General features: G+C 44.2%; 1 protein-coding gene across 4 annotated transcripts in view; it reads right to left on the bottom strand.

Annotated features, from left to right (window-relative positions):
• Positions 1-495: 495 nt before the first annotated feature.
• LOC147618970 (AP-4 complex subunit epsilon-like) overlaps positions 496-14,603 on the bottom strand; it is a 57,854-nt gene continuing 43,746 nt past the window's right edge. For all 4 annotated transcript variants that reach the window (XM_086774174.1, XM_086774175.1, XM_086774176.1 and 1 more), the window contains exons 11-12: positions 2,202-2,345; positions 496-2,102 (exon numbers count right to left, since the gene is read on the bottom strand). In XM_086774174.1, the coding sequence (XP_086630300.1) occupies positions 942-2,102; positions 2,202-2,345 (1,305 nt within the window). In that variant the 3' untranslated portion in view covers positions 496-941. The remainder of the gene's footprint in view (positions 2,103-2,201; positions 2,346-14,603) is intronic.

Raw genomic sequence — 14,603 nt, 5'->3', positions numbered from 1 at the left:
TGCCTAGGTAGGTCAGTAGTGTGAGGGACACACAAAACAACTTAAAATGATTTTACTGTTTAAAGTTTTAAGGGATGGATCATGCATGGCCCCACTATCTATTCAATCTAATCTGTTTACTTTTCATTCAACTCACGTGGCCTTTATCTCATCTCTTTGTACCAAAATAATGCCTTTACCATTGAATAATATTTCAACATTGCTTCGCGTTGACCAGAGTGAGCCATTTGAATTCCATACAACCATGATAATCATTCTCCTGCATGTGCAGACTACTCACTTCTAGCCTTGTACAAATGCGGCAGACCATGGTACATAAAAATTGGCCCTCCCTGGTGATTATCTTACACACAACATTGCAAATATCTTACGCTGTCCCTTACAGGCAGGGAATCTTCCCCGGCCATCCGAGCAGGGGATGTCTTAGTACAGAATAGGAAATATCTATAATAACCTTAACCCCCTGAGTAATATCCCCTTTTACCACCATCAACACAAGCTAACTATGAAGCTCGATTCCTACGAAAAAGCGAGAAAAAAAGGTTTTTTGCATGCAGTACCGCCTGACATTCTAATATGCCTTAGTAAAGAAATCCTAAAAGCAGTACTCTCTTCGCTCACTCAATAGTCCTCTGCATGAAAATTATGCAGGCTTACTCAACAATGTTAAGACAAGTCACCACTTACTCTGCCATTTATCAGACTGCTTGCCAGAAAAATCACCTAGCACCTCATCTCATACAGCAACTGTTCAAGTTCAATTTTAATTGGAACATTACAAACCTATGCACACAAGCTGCACTTTGTCATACCCGACCAAGATTGGGACGAAAATTTCCATTTATTCAGCTATTGGTTGCTTCAAGCAGATAGTACGCCTCGGAACCAGCTATTCTGTGCAGTGTCAGCTGCTCAAAAGATCAATGTATAATTCCAAAATCTCACTTGAGCAAGTCTTTGAACAGGTCAGGGTTGGGGCCAGTTGGTGTGACTCCCACTTGCCGTGACCGAGCGTCTTTTTGTATAGATTTTTCAACTGAAGGGCCTTTCTTAGCTGCTGTTGCCAAGTGTCCCGAAACGTTGACTCCTGCAGTCGTCCCAGAACTTGAAGAAAGTCCTCCTAATACAGTCGAGTTCTCCAGCAAAATTTTACCTGGTGCAATACTAGCCATTAAATCCACTATATTGTTGGTACTAGCCATGCCACTCATGTGCTGCAACGTGTTTGCTTCATACAGAGACATTATATCCACACTTGGAGAATTTGTAGCTGTAGCAACAGGTTTTGAAGAAGCTCCAGAATCTGTCAAATCAAGAAGGCCCTCAAGATCCTTCATTGGGTCCCTGGAGCTGGCAACTGATGGCTCCTCTTCACTTAGGTCAAGTAGGTCAGGAGGTGGTGGTGCAGAAGCCTGGTTTTTGGTATCAATCAATGCTGCAGAATCAACTTTTTTATGACCAGGTGGAAGGTTTTTCACAGCGGCTTGCTTGTGGGCCTTAGCTGATGCTTTACCACTTGAATCCGTTTTGGGAACACCACCAAAAAGAGAAGCCGCAAGCTTTTGCTTTTCAGCTGAGACTTCGGGCTGCTTACTTCTGTTGGTGGTGTACTTCGACTCTTGAATGCCAACTGGCATACTTTCCCTACTGCTTGAGTTCCTGTCAGCATCAGGAGCAGGTGACCCATTAATAGCTCTTTCTTGATTTGCTGATGATGATGCTGACGAGCTGCTATACATTTGACGCCCCCATTTCTTCTGCACTCCTTCTAGTCGTAAGCGTGCAGCATCTAGATTCAAAGAATCCACATCTGGAGCTACAGAGGATTGATAAGCTGGATAGGATGCTTTCCCACTTCTATCCACCCTGTGGTCACCACTTTCATGAGAAGCAACAGGAGTGATGGATGGAATTGGTAGCTTGGGCTTCTCATATGGATCGAATCGTAGGGAGTGATTAGCAACAACAGTCTCATCATGTTGGCTTGCCCAGGATATTGGGCCACCCATTTGAAGCCTCTCACTTGCTGGAGTATATGGTTTGGCCCCCTTAGATAGCATGGATTGAACATAATTGTTCAGAAAAGGAAGATTCTTGTCAACCTGGCAAAAGCAAAAATTGTGGTCACTATTCACACATCAAGAACCATACTGCAACGAGAGCAAAATATCCAAAGAAGAGTGTGCTCCATCAGATGGTACCTCAATATCTTCACAGCTTGCGTCGATGGGCAATACAGCACCTACAGTATCAGCATCAAATCCCAAGAGTGCTTGCAATTCATAAGCCCGTTGTTGCAGGTCTGTTGAATGTGAAGCAGAAAGCTCGTCAATGAATGCCTGACACTGCTCAATTCCAACACAACCATTAGCAGCCAGAAATTAATTTGTATTGAAGTATTCAAAACATGAAACCTTTGAAAAGAAAACAAAAGGGTGTGCTAAAGTGTGCAAGAGTTAATGAGAGAGAGAGAGAGAGAGAGAGAGAGAGAGAGAGAGCAGTGCAGTGGAACAAAACCGCAAGCACACACACCAAGAAGACTTAAAACCTATCTTCATGTACAAGAAAAGGTTAAAATGAATGCCTCTCAAGCACCAAATATAAACCCAAGTAGATCTTCCCCGATCTCGGTCACACGTTACTGTTAGGAACAAACACACAGCCCAGTATTGACTCCTTGCAGATCGGCACTAACTCTCCTGCACATGTGAGAATCGCTCTTTGGCAGTAATACTCCTCATGTACAATCAGATGCCTAGTAATGACCCCAATCGCTGCTTATATACTGGTGAGAGGGGCAGATCGGATGATTCAAAAGTTGGCCTGTAGTCAACGAGCCCCACGACCTTGTATTAAGACCCAATATTAAAAATCGACTTTGTAAAAATACCTTAGGCTGCAATCAGATGCCACCCCCCCCCCCCCCCAAAAAAAAAAAAACTGCGCCGCGTCGACATCACCCTCGCTGCACTGAAACCCTCACACCCACCATCACTTCGCGCTGCCCCCACCTCTACCCCAGCATCACCTTCGTCCTTGCTACGTTTTGCTCCAACTTCGTTGTATCCCCTGCTTTGCCCCCACCTCTTTCCCAACATCACCTTCATGTTGGATATTTTGTGTGCACACTCCCTATGAGTGTATGTGTGTGAACCCCTCTTAAAGGTAAATGTGGGCAAGAGTGTGAACAATGGCTTATAGCCACTTAAGTGTTTGTGTGTGTAAGCAGTGATATCACTGGTATAGCTGAGTGTCACTGCCCTAGTGAGAAGTGTGTTGAGAAAGATAAGGCATTCTGCCTATAAAAGCATCGCACCTTGACACTTGTAAACTTCATATCAATCAATACAAGCATTACATATTGTATTGTGCAATCATCAGCTTTCAATTTGTTACATTGCCCACTCCCTCTCTCTTCTGTACATACACCATAGAGGTCCATCATCCTCCATAGTGCTGGTCTGCTAACCCTAAGCCTCACAAATGGAATCAGAGCCAGGTCGGCCTCCTGCCACCAACATTTTCAGGCGGTGCTAGTGCTGGGTACACTACCGTGCCCAGCTCATCAGCGGCCACGCCAGTTTCACCAGATTTTTTTGGCAGCAAGTGCTCAGGCAACCACCAACACCAGCTTTTCCACCGCTGCTCTGCTTGTCCTGCTCCACCATCGCCACTGCCTGGCCTGCTCCACTGTCACCGCCGCAGCTGCTCCGCCTGATCTTCTCCATTCGCCTCCAGCCCAGTTGTGCTGCTGTTGTGGCCCCCAATGCTCTGGACTGAGCCGCCACCTCCTGCTCCTCTTCATGGCCTTCTCCTCCACAGACTCTCCTGCGCACTGTAGGAGCTCGACACTGCCTACTGCGTCACCTCCTCTACAGCCCTGGCCCCAACTTCAGTGCCCATTACTCAATTTCCTTCCTTGCTCTCCACATAGGCCTTTCATACATCCTTCTTATGCTCCTACACTACCCGGAAACCTTCTAGCTTATCTACTTGTTGCTCAATATATCTGCCACATTCAGGGCTGTCATTAGCCTCTACATATACCATGGATCCTAACAGAAGCAGTGCCCAGTCCTAACTTCCCTACTTGGCAAAAAAAGATTCATCTACTTCTCATGTGTGACAATGGCACCGAGGAAAAACCTGAAGGCATTCAAGGTGCATTTTGGGAAGACAAAAATGACAAGACACTGGCATAGACTGGCCCCAATAGTCTCATTCATCATGTAGACTTCAACAAAACTGCAAAAGAGGTATAGGACAAGCTTGTAAATGTGTTTGGTAATAAAATTAACAATTCCAAGGCTTTTCCCAAGCTCAACAAAACTGCAAAAGAGGTATGGGACAAGCTTGAAAATGTGTTTGGTAATAAAATTAACTATTCCAAGGTTTTTTCCAAGCAAAGATTCTTTGGCTCAAAAATGAGTCAAACTATAAATCTAGGGGAACATTTAAACAATTTGGGCTCTCTCATTCAACAATTAGCACACAAGGACAAATAGACTGAACGCACGCTTGTCCATGCTCCTTTGAATAGCTCTTCAATGACCACTATGCAAGCCCAAAACTGAGGGATGCACATATGCTGGCTGAATGCTGAAGAACCTCTTCGCAGAGGAGGCCTTGGGAACTGTAGCACCCGCCGAGGTGCTGACTGCTGAAAGTATGCACAAGGAAGCCAGAGGCTTTTGATACACCAAACTGCTTGGAAAATTGCTGTAGACTGATTTGATAATGGATGATTTATGCTGAATATCATGCGCATGGTTATATACGAATGTGTTGCTGGTTGGCGCTTCTGCCTTTTCCCTTTATGAAGATGGCTTTGTCAAGGTCGAATGCTCTGTCTTGCGTCTCTTTGAGATGATGATCTTCATCTATCAAAGCTGCAATCATGTAATCAAAAGAAGTCTGTCTATTCACCCTAAGATAAGTTAGGATGTCATCATATTTTGTTAAATCTTCGATGCTGGACAAGAGGACAACTTTCTTGTCGTCTTCGTCTGGCTTGGCATTTCAGTCATCGTTCATATTCATTGTAAAAGTTCTCCAATGAGATATAAGCAAATACTCCTACTTGCAGGGGAGTATTTGGGACCCAATACTGTGTTGACTACTATCCTCTCTCTCTCTCTCTCTCTCTCTCTCTCTCTCTCTCTCTCTCTCTCTCTCTCTCTCTACCATTGCCTTTTCAGAGAGGGATTTGGACCACTGGGTAGAGTCATGGACTACTGTGATCAGCGATGCTTAGGTTTTTATCTCCTGGAGATCCGCAGGCTCAGAGAGTCCATTATCAGGAGCAGACGCCCGACTGGCAAGGAGTCCACACAGAGACAAATTACTGACTTCTTTAGAGGGACTACCCGGTAGGGCACACACCCGACAGCCCAGCAGTGGGCAATGGGCACCTCGTGGGACTCTAGTTGAGAGAGCTATCCAGTTGGGCAGATCCAGACGCCCGAGGGTTCGCGGATCCTCACATCGGAGACAGTGCCTACACCCGAGGATTCAGAGCATCATTGCAAGGCATCGGGCTCGTCCGACCAGGCATCTCACTATGGCAAATATCCAGGCCATCCGGCAGAGACCCATGCTGAGCTCCTAGGATGATTACCACTCCAACCATTTACTGTTGTACTCACTGTCACTTTTGTACTCCCCCATATTCATGTATTCATGTATCCATGTACTCATGTACCCCATTTTGACTAGTAGCATTAGCTTCCCACTCTCCCTAGTTGCTGCTTCCGGATGCTCCCTACTGATGTATTGTAGGGCTAGATACTTACCTTTAGTTCTTTCTTTTCTTTTCCAAACAGTGTATCAGATGTCACATGGTTGTAACTTTGGTCTCATAGGTCACTTTGGCCTTTTGAAGACGTTAATATAACATTTCATTTCATTTCTCTCTCTCTCTCTCTCTCTCTCTCTCTCTCTCTCTCTCTCTCAAAGTGGAATTGCATAAACTCACGAAAATGGTGCCCGGTGCACCTTGTGTAAAATGCAACCCTCGTAGACATGTTAGACATCTTTGACAAGTGCATCAAGTGGCGGCAATGCAAAGACCATATCATGCCTTTGCAAGCATAGCAAACTAGCAAAGTTGAGGTGACCAAATTGAGCATGCCATAGCTCTGCATCTGTCACACTCGATGTACTAAGACACTGCATGTGCATCACATGCAACTCTCTTTTATACATTAAGTCTGTAAAGACCATGACATAAAGTACCGGATGCAACAATAATATCCACATCACTGCAATCATGTACAATGCATCCGTCATCCATAAAACGGACCACTAGGCTAGACCCAACAATGACCAAAACTGACATGAGATTCTTCTTTATACTTGGTACATACAATACACTAGAGAGAGTGATCATCCCACCATTTGCAGCGATCAGCTCAATCTTTCCAACTCCTTTAACAACACAATTGGAGTTGTTTGCACATGTAATTGTGCCCCCCTCAGAAGCATCTTCCAAGCAAGAGAAGAGATGACGCTGTAATGTGATGTGCTTGCTAGCACCATTAGCAAAGTACCATACATCAACATTTGTAACTTCTATGCATACGTCATGTAAGGAAGGATCATAGCTGCAAGGTACCTGGAATACCCGTTCATCTTGAGCATAGCTCTTCTTGTCAAAGCACTAGGTGCTGGTGCATTGGCTCTATAGACATGCCAAAGTCTTTCCTCTCCTTCTCTTTTGCAAGCCTTTTCCTGCACTCATTCATGTAGTGCCCTCACTTCCAACATTAATTACATTTTCCTTTGTCTACATCCTTGCCAGAAGAGGCAGTTGTCCCACCTTTAGCTTTGAACCCACTCGCAATGAATGCCTTCCCTTTACCTTTGCCTTGAGCGGCAAAAGCCTGATCACCAACCCTTATTCCCAATTTGTTCGTCCGGGATTGCTCCTCTTGCAGGAGCAAAGACACGATCTCATCAAAAGAAAAGGCATTTGCATTGTCTTTCATGAACAGAAGTGCAATAACAAAGCCCTGATATGAGTGCAATGCATTGAGGATGATAGTTGTCACCATTTGGCCACCCAACAGGTCCACTCGTGCTTTCTCATTATGTGTATACATTGGACTCGCGTCCATGGCTGTTATGCAAGGGATTGATGCCACCCATGTAATATTGTGGATTTGGCTTTCCGTTGGGACTTGTGTCTCTATGTAAATGCTCGAAAATGCCTAGAGGATCGATGTTCCATTGGGTCTCGTACCTCATGTACTTGCTTGGAAAAAATTTATTTTGGTATAGTCTCATGAACAAGGATTGTCCCTATCAAAACGATCTCATCAAAAGAAAAAAGGCATTTGCATTGCCTTTCATGAGCAACAAAAAAGCTCTGATATGAGTCAGGCAATGCATTCAGAATGGTAGTTGTCACCATTTGGCCACCCAACTGGTCCACTGGTCCACCCGTGCTCTCATTATGTGTATACATTGGACTAGCGTCCATGGCTATTACGCAGGGGATTGATTCCACTCATGTAGTACTGTGGATTTGGCTTTCCGTTGGGACTTGTGCCTGTGTGTAAATGCTCGAAAATGCATTGAGAATGGTAGTTGTCACCATTTGGTCACCCAACTGTTTCACCCGTGCTCTCTCATTTTGTGTATACATTGGACTGGCGTCCATAGATATTATGCAAGGGATTGATGCCACTCATGTAATACTATGGATTTGACTTTTCGTTGGGACTTGTGCCTTCGTGTAAATGCTCAAAAATGCCTAGAGGATTGGTATTCCATTGGGTCTGGTACCTCGTGTACTTGCTTGGAACACATAGGAACGGGGATTCTCCCTACCAATGCTGCATTGCACAGCATCTTTATGTACTTGCCTATAAATTGTATTTGCATGTTGTTTTCATGCTTGTTGGACCAATGTGTAGTTGCGGATAAGAAGATGCCTGCCCGTGAACCGTGCGTGTAAAACTATCTACTGACATGGTTATGTGGCATGTGACACGTAGTAATTATTGGTCATAATTGAGCCTTAAGATCTAGCATTAATTTATAAGTGAGTGTGTACACACTTTATTAAGTTTTGGGCGACCAAAAATCACTTATAAATTATGACCAACCCTATGTTCCCACAAACTGATGTCTCGAGGTGGACAAAGCTCAATGTCCACAGCCCACACCTTATCCCCTTTGTTCAAAGAGAGCAACAAGCCATGTGTCAATCCCCGCTTGGATCCCGATTCACTTTCCCTCTCTCTACCTAACACCTAGGATGGACATCTCATCATCTCCCTCTTCTCCCCTCTCTAGAAGTTGGCGCCCCCCTTCAAGAGGCTTTATGACTGTATTTTCTGCACTTTCTTCTTCCCTACACCATATCCAAGCTTGTTAGAGTGTTTTCCAAGCTCCCAAGAGTGATTCCAAGCCGTATCTCTTTAACCTTCTCTCATTGATCACACTGCTAATGCCCTAGTTAGCCCTGATAAATGTTCTCAAAATCTTAGCTTCTAATCCAACCTATAGCTAGGCTTAACCTAAGCCCTCGTACAAGTTAAATTTATGGGACTAGGATGGATCGTAACAAGCAATAACCTCCATGATTAAAGACTAAGTTTCAAGAATGTGTTCTTAGAGACTTTTTTTAGAGTTAGAAGAGATTGTGGATTTTCCTCAACTTCAAGAATGTGTTCTTGGAGACTTTTTTTTAGAGAGCCATATGAGATTGTGGATTTTCATCGACTATAGAAAATACAATTGGTGGGTTTCATTCAAGAGTTTCGAGAGCTTCTTTCTAAGTTCTCGGACTCCCAAATCATTATGTCTTGCCTATTTTTCCTTTAGGTATTACCTCATGATTATTAGAATGAGGTAAGGTGGAACATAATTAAGTCCTTTGAGTCTGTGATGTACTTAGCGCGTATTTATGATGGTACAGTGGCAAAGAAGGACACTGTAGGTTCTTTCTCCTACACACTTCCAATGGCTAAAATTCAGCAAAAAAATCCTTTTCTTTGTTGTAATCTCTGGTCTTTTGGCTGAAAATCCTAATTTCAGCCTCTTTCTTTCTTATGTTTAACCATAGGGGAAGCTTTCCCAATGTCACGTGCACCCATGCACTGTGGTACACGGTGACAAATTGGCTCATCAACAATGCAAGAATCATGTACAAAAGTAGTACCTTTTAGGATATTTTGTCGTATGTCGTGACCCCCTTTGTGAGCCCCAGTCTGGGACATGTCAAGAACGAGCTATGTAGGTCAATCTCCTAACTATAGAGGTCTGTCAGGTCAATGTCAGGACAGTCCTCTTAAACGACTTTGGAGAATTCAGCAAGTGTTCATCATGTAGGTGCATGTAGATGTCAGCCATAGGACTCTAGGAGTAGATTGCATTAAAGCATATTAGTACACTTCATGTAGTAGGGGCCAACCCTAGGCCCAGCCCCAAGGCAGCCCCAATAAGTGGGCAGCCTTGCAAGGGGTAGGTAATATCCCTAGCCACCAGTCGGCAGCCCTTATGGGCTTAGGCATGCAATCAGCCAGAGGCAAACTGCTGTCGGCCAGGTGTTGCAGCAATCGGCCAGGTGTAAAACCAGCCACGTGTTAACACAAGCATTAAATGCTAAATAAACTAGTCGTGGCAATATTACAGCAGACCAACAACTGTTCTGGCAGCCGACCAACCCCTAAACCCATATAAAAAGGCAAGCCATCGTCAGACCCAAAGATCATCAGATTAGAATCAGAGTTATCAAGCAATTCAGTCAAGCATGTGTGCATAGGCTTCAGCCTTTGCATACTTACAATCACTCTTGTGCTTTCATCCCAAGGCAAAAGAAGCTCGGCCTTTTCAAGAGATCTCAGCACACCAACCCTCATTCTCAGGCCGGTGTATCCTCTTTGAAGATAGCTTCACAATCGCCTGCAGCTTATGCACAATTCTACCTAGCATTTGGTCACTTTGTTCTTGCGTTTGGCGGACGGTCAGTCAGTTTGTCCGCTCAATCTTGTGGACACAGTTTCAACTTGTATTCGATTCTCCAAAAGAAGAAATAAACCAAATACTCTTGCTTACAGGGAGGCCCTTCACTATGTAATTTGGGACCCCAACTAGTGTCGACTACATCTTTCAGATTCATGTATGCTGTTATAAAAGATTGCTAAAGACTCACTAAGCTCAAGTTTAAAGAAGGCCTCGTTGTTTCACATGGTTCTAGCTTGGCGCATGCTACACCCAGGGTTCCTTGCATCCACTTGAAAACTTTTGTCTCACGAATGATCGCAATAAATTGAAGATTTCAACACTCCATACGCTTCCATCGCGAAGACTTCCGCTGACATCAACTCTCCTTGCAATTGGTAAGCTTTACTGCTCAATTATGGAAGCAAGTAGCAAGAGGGAGGAGCAGGAATCCATATTCACATACCTTGTGTAGTGTTCTGGAGCAAGAATCCATATTCACATACCTTGTGTAGTGTTCTCTTATCCTACATGCTCTCTTGAAGATTGTTTCTACTATGTGTGGATGGAACAATAGAGAGACGATGGTAGGGAACATGGACATTTGAGAGGGTAGTGTGAGTTGAAGATCTTCACCGACAACCATATTGTTTGCAATATTGTATTCATATGCATTGGTATGGAAATCTCGTCAAAAATGTCCATGAAACTATGTACTTCATTCTCCCAAGGTCAAAAAGAAAAACTTAAAAGAGAGAAAAGAGAAGGGAAATACTCACTAGAAAGCTTTCATGAAAAGCTTATCAATATACACTATTTGAGAGAGGGGCGGCTCATTGTGCATCTCTTGTCAATTCAGCAAATTACATCTTGTATCATGCTTGTTGTCCATTAAATCTTAGTGTATTTAAGTGTATTGATAAGCCTTGTGTTCAACCAAACATTCCACACTGACTAGTGGAATTACATTGGTATCAAGGCATACGGTTCTCTTTCACTTCCATCATGCAAGACGATCACCGTGAACGCTAGCTATCTCTACACTTACAATACTACGGACAGTCGTACAATGAATGTTAAAGACGTCAACACAAGAGGCATGGACAATGATATGCATGCTTCCAATACTTTACAAGAAGAACATACTCATGTGGTGCATACCAAGGAACAAGAACATGGGGGACAACCGTCCCATAGAGAAAATGCAGGAAGGAGAGTTCATCATAGCCTTAAGGGCTGAACTTACCTATATACGGGCTCTTCTTTATGCACAAGAAGAAAAATTGAAGCTCTACTACCAGGATCCATTGATACATGATCGTTTAAAGGCCAAGAAAGGTGAACCATTTATGGATCATGCCACGGCAATAGAGCTCAAGAGTTGCACATGCAGCCGAGGGATGCAGCACATGCATACTTGGCTCGTACTGAGGATGCCTATGGATAAAATGCAACTATCCCACATGTCTTGGAAGTTGGTATCCCCACAAGTGGTTGGACAAGAGCACATGCCTAAAAGGATGAACCCTAATCCAATTAGAGAGGAACCATCGGCAACTTCACACCTTGTATGTGGCCCATGAAGAATGCAATGTTTATAGTAGTGGTCAAAATGTATGTCAAATGCCATTGCCGGTTGAAAATGTGCATGCACAACACATGCAACATGGGCTGCAATGTTCTATTGGTGCAGGTATTCCGCGTGTCTCTCATGCTACTCATGCCCTCAAGTGTGCTTGAGAGGGAGAAGTTATGGACGAGAATGCACCAATGTATGTTGAGGGGCCAACCATGCCTCATGCTTACAGGGCACATGTTTCTATGCCCAATGTATCTCCTTTTGTTCCCAAAATGATGCCAGTTATAGGGGCCGTCCCAATGGGCGAAAACATGTTGAGATGCAAGCTAATCCATCAAAGTCTCGAGACAAATCTATTAAGTTTGACACATATCATGGGGAATATGATATGTCAAAGGCACTTGCCTTTTGACGCTGCTGAGGAGGGTGATACTATCCCCATTGTATCTCATGTACAAATTAAGAAAGTAATGAAAGAGAGTGTTTTTGCATACTTGATTCTTGTACGGGATCATGTTGAAGAAACTAATGTGCATGTAAATACTCTTAGTAATGATAGGTTGAAATTTTTGTAAGAGTACAATGATTGTTTTGCTGAAGAATTACCAAATGCGTTGCCACCCATACGACCGGAAGATCATTGCATTGATCTTGTGCCGGACTTACGAATGCCCTGGCTACATTCAATAGTGTTGGGTTTTATGCTGTGTATGCACCCAGGGGAGTGCTAGTGATCATCAGTAGGTTACTGGGGCACTTTTTACTTCAATTAGTGGAGGTTTTTTCCCCCCAGTTTTAGCTTAGTTTCACTTATACTGATTTATAAGTGATTTGGTCCACCTGGCACACTTTATGGCCGGACCATGTGAACACACCTTTTAGGTCACATCTTTTATGTGGCTATTGTACTTCATTTTATCACAATCAATACATGAGCAGTCGTGTTCCTCTCACGCCTCCTGCTGAAGTGCCTTCCAAACCCTAACCCTAACAGCTCAACACTTCTTTCTGGATCTGAAACGGCAGTCAGGTCGCATCTTTATTGGCGACAACTCCACTATTCCGATACATAGTGAGGGCCCTTCATTTGGTATCAGAGCTGGTTCGCCTAGCTGTCCGTACAGGCCATAACCATCAGTTCGCCTGTTTTCAGTTCAGCTGCAGCCACTCAGTCAGTCGCCATCAACTGCCCGTACAAGTTTCCCTGCAGCTGTCCGTACAGTTCGTCGCCTAGCTGTCCGTACATTCGCCGTCAGCTGCACGCCCAGTACCTGCAACTCCGTACAGTACCTGCAGGCGACCTGTTCTGTTCCGTACCCTGCAGCAGCTGCTCCGTACACAGTCGCCTGTACAACCAGTTCGCCACAAGCTGTCCGTGCAGGTTCGCCACAAGCTGCCCGTATAGGAGCGCCACCAGTTGTCCGTACAGGCTCCTGCTGTGCTCTGTACAGCAGACAGCAGCAGGCGACCAGCACATGCTGCGTGTACCTGCAGCTCCGTACAGCCGCTGTACAGTCGACCAGTACTCTGCTCGGACAGTCTGCTCCGTACAATCGCCCAGTACACTGCTACTGTTCCGTACCTGCAAAGTGACATTTTGGTAAGCTTTACATGTTTTAAAATTTGGGCATTTTCTCTGTGAAAGTTTTCTAGCAGATACAGGGAGGTTTTCTTGCAAAGAAATCTCTACAGGCTTTTGCAAGGCTTTGGGTGCAGTAATTTTGGGCATTTTTTGGGCATTTTGGCACTATGTGAGCCACTTTTGTTGCTCTACTCAGTCAGTGGTGCATTGTGTTGCACATTCAAAGGATTGAGAGTGCAGGCATATTTTGGTCAGCTGTATTCAGTGGAGTACAGTTGCTTTCAGGGTTGTTGCTTTTGGGTTTTTTGATACACAGGTACAGCATTGTGCATTGGCATAATGGCAAATCAACAACAGAGTGATGTGTTGTCTAAGGAAGACAAGCTGGATGGCATGAATCACTCCTTGTGGTGTTTTATGCTGAGAAATGTGCTCGTGGCAAAAGGTCTTTGGGATTTTGTTAGTGGTGATGAACCACGTCCAGGTCCATTGGCTCCAGAGACTCCTCCCCAAGGGGGTGCTCGTGGAAGAGGACAACAGGCACAGGCACCAGGTCAGCCACAGCCTGTTCAAAGAACAAATGCTCAGAAGACATGGGATGCCAAAGATGCACAAGCCTTGTCACTTATTGCATTGTCAGTACAGAGGTCTATTATACCTCATATTCATTCAGCTGGCTCTTCACGGAATGCATGAGTGACTTTGGAGCAAATGTATGCTACTCGTAATGAGGCACGGATCTCATTTTTGAAAAGAGAGCTGGAAAATCAGAAGATGCATGAAGGAGATGATATGTCTAGCCACTTGAACAAGCTGCAGGATTTGAGAGAGCAACTCATCAATGTGGATGAGATTATTCCTGAGACACAGCTTGTATCCACCATCTTAAACTCTTTGCCAAGATCCTACTTGGCTTTTCATACCTCTTTGAACCTCAGCATGAGGAATGCTGTTGAGTCCCTAAAGTATCAGGAACTTGTTGCTCTCTTGTTACAGGAAGAGCAAATCAGGAAGAACATGAACATGAACATGAACACAAGTGCTGAACAAGCATTTACGACAGGTCAAAAAGGAAAAGGCAAATCTCAGCCAAAGAGTTCAAATCAGAATTCAGGTGATGGTGGTTCATCTCAGGATACCAAGAAAGGTGATGGACAGCCCAAGAAGAAGGGCAAATGTCATTACTGTAAGAAGCCAGGTCACTACATCACAGAGTGTAGGAAGAGGATTGCCAAAGAGAAGGCAAAGGAATCTGGGATGTCTGTAAATGATGCTTCTAAAGCTCCTTTGGAGACTGTTTCTTTTGTTGAAGACACGGATTATTGTTTCTACACATGCAGTTATGATGCCTCTTGGTCTTCACAGGAACTCAGTGTGACTGAGCATGCATGTACTTGGTATTTTGATAGTGGTTCTTCAAAGCATATCACATCTCGCAGGGATTAGTTTTGTAATGTATGCCCTGCCCCTGTTGGCAAAACTGTTCAATGTGCC

The sequence above is a fragment of the Cibotium barometz genome, chromosome 34 (assembly GCF_041138505.1).
Source record: "Cibotium barometz isolate CiBa-2024 chromosome 34, ASM4113850v1, whole genome shotgun sequence".
Classification (NCBI taxonomy): domain Eukaryota; kingdom Viridiplantae; phylum Streptophyta; class Polypodiopsida; order Cyatheales; family Cibotiaceae; genus Cibotium; species Cibotium barometz.
The sequence above is the reverse complement of the archived record's forward strand: the minus strand, read 5'-3'. Positions and strand labels throughout refer to the sequence as shown.